This window comes from Chenopodium album, chromosome 26 (assembly GCF_948465745.1).
Source record: "Chenopodium album chromosome 26, dcCheAlbu1.1, whole genome shotgun sequence".
In the NCBI taxonomy this organism is placed as follows: domain Eukaryota; kingdom Viridiplantae; phylum Streptophyta; class Magnoliopsida; order Caryophyllales; family Amaranthaceae; genus Chenopodium; species Chenopodium album.
The window spans coordinates 1,972,819-1,975,584 of NC_137859.1; the positions used below are offsets into that span (position 1 = coordinate 1,972,819).

The 2,766-nt window shown below is 31.6% G+C and overlaps 1 protein-coding gene across 1 annotated transcript; it reads right to left on the reverse strand.

Annotated features, from left to right (window-relative positions):
* Nucleotides 1-321: 321 nt before the first annotated feature.
* On the reverse strand, nt 322-1,269 carry LOC145616299 (histone H2A-like). Its single transcript, XM_081670999.1, has 2 exons — nt 965-1,269; nt 322-770 (listed from the first exon to the last, which is right to left on the reverse strand). Exons 1-2 carry the CDS (start codon nt 1,178-1,180, stop codon nt 528-530), a joined length of 459 nt encoding a protein of 152 aa, XP_081527125.1. The 5' UTR covers nt 1,181-1,269; the 3' UTR covers nt 322-527.
* Between the last annotated feature and the right edge of the window lie 1,497 nt (nt 1,270-2,766).

Below are 2,766 nucleotides of genomic sequence, written 5' to 3' on the forward strand. Positions count from 1 at the left end.
CATTCACAAACGCAAATCAAGTAAGAATCCACTCAAGGCCATTCTCATAAAACAACCAACGAACAAAATTGCAATTTTAAGGTTGCAAGATGACAACAAACACCACGATTACTGCCCGAAATTAAGCTTGGAACAGCAATCAACTGAATTCACAAACCTCAACTCATTAATTAGGTTAAGAATAACCCAGTTTTAACCTAATGTTCAATACAATTACAGTTTCAGAATATTTTATACCAAGAAATTTGATAAAATCACCAAAACAATACATGTATAAGAATTAAAAAAAAAAAAAAAAAAATACAAGTAAAACAATCAATATAAGGGAGAATAAATATTGTTTTCCATTAATAACCATAAGATTACAGAAACTGAATCAATCAGCTATTGACTCAATCCCCACAATACAGCCCCTCACTAACCCCTTTAAAAACCCTAATTAAACTTGTACTAACATAGTTACAAAATGCAATAACACAAAACCAACATCCAACATATCCTTCATCCTAACCCGAACCCGATATCATCTAAGCTTTCTTAGGAGATTTAACACCCTTGGGAGAAGGCTTCACATCCTTGGCAGCCTTATCTGCTGTCTTCTTTGGCAATAAAACTGGGTTAATGTTTGGTAGAACTCCTCCATGTGCAATTGTAACTCCTGACAACAATTTTCCGAGCTCGTCATCGTTCCTTACTGCAAGGAGTACATGCCTTGGGATGATTCTGTTCTTCTTGTTGTCTCTTGCAGCATTTCCAGCCAATTCCAGAACCTTCATTTCAATTCAAAACCATCATCAAAATCCAGATTCAAAACTCACTAATTGAATTAAAATGAATTCAACATCACACATTTTCCAGATTTTTATCAAATCAAACCAAAACTTTAGATCTATAAACACAAATTGAATTAAATAAAACTGGAAAACAAATTGAAATTAGAGAGTTGATTGATTGATTGATATACCTCAGCAGCAAGGTACTCAAGAACAGCGGCTAAGTAAACAGGGGCACCACTACCAACACGCTGAGCGTAACGACCTTTCTTCAAGTATCGGCCAATTCTACCAACTGGAAACTGCAACCCAGCTTTGACTGAGCGAGTCACCGACTTCTTCTTGGGGCCTCCGCCCTTCCTTCCAGCAGCTCCCTTCTTCGCCTTTCCTCCGGTGGTTGAATCCATTGTTACTCTTGCGAGAAATTTGCAGAGATTTTAATGGCGATTTTAGAGTGAGAAAGTTGAGAGAGAAAATGAGAGAGTTTGAAATGAGTTGGTGGTGAATTTGGGTGGAGGGAGTTGTGGGTTTATATGGTGGAGTTGTGGAAAATGGGATTTTGGGGGGAGATTGGATTGTGGGTTTTCAGCCGTTGGATTTTGGTGGATTTACGGATTAGGATCTGTTTTGATAGCGATCCGTGTGCTTTTGAATGGACCAATGGGAAGCGAGTATGAAATTTTTGAAATTTTGGTTTGAAAAAGGGAATCCCGCCACATCTCTTGTAAATTTTTCAACATTATTTTTGTTTCCCTCTTTGTTTCTCTGTACAAAAAATTGTAAAAATAAAAATATTATTATCATTATGAAAAATAACATAAACTTTATTTTTTTTACACAAAAAATAATAATAATAATAACATAAACTTATAAAATCAACCGAATTACAAGAAATTAATAGAGAGTCGAGATTTAATTTATTATTATTATTATTGTTACATATGGTTATATGAGTGATATATTACAAAATGATTATTACTCAATGTATAGTTAGTAATTATAATTTATATTGTTGCAGGGTAATATAATAATTTTGTATATACATATACATTATATGTTAATACTCTGTACTAAAGCCTTGTTCTTTTCACCTTTTTTTTGTTGAATTAAAGTTATTTTTACTGATTAAAACTTAATTAACTAATTTTGTATTATCAATATTTTTTTAGAGTTATAAGATTTTACATATAACTAAACCGGAATTAATTTTAATTGATTAAGCTCTTTATTTAAAAATAAAATGGAAGAACTTATTTTTACCAAAACTTTTTTAAAAAAAAAAATTGATCTCAAATTCAGTTGAATAAAACAGGGCCTTATACGACTATATGTGCTCGTTTGTATGTTTCAAATAATAGAAAAATCATAAATATATGATGCATTCAACTCACCTAATATTACTTAAATTATTTGAATTTATCTTCATCTTATTTGAACTCATCAACTTACCTAAACTTATTATGTAGTCGTACGTAGGCGACTCAATTGTGTTAATCTTTATCATAACTTATCTGAATTAATTACTCCTAAAGATATCTTATTTGAATCATCAATTATTAAGTAAACTGATCCGAACTCATCAACTAAACTAAACTTATAATGCCCTATTACTCAAGCAACTCAATTTGATTAACCATTGTCATACCTTGTTAAAATTTACTCCTAAAGTTATCTTATTTGAACTAACAACTCTTATGTGAACTTATCGAAACGTACTCTTTTTGAAATAAGCTAAGGGCCTATTCACTTAAGCTTAATTTCAGTTCAGTTCAGCTCCAATCAGTTTAGTTCAATTTAACTCTTAATTTCCTTCTCTCATAAACTGTTAATTTCAGCTCAGTTCAGTTCAATTCAATTCAGCTCCAATCGGTTAAATTTAGCTCAACTCAGTTTAGTAAATGAGAACAGACCCTAAGTGAAGGTATAGTAAACAAAACAGTGTTTTACTTTGTTAACTTTTAATTTATTTGTTTGTAACACAAGCTTTTTGCAG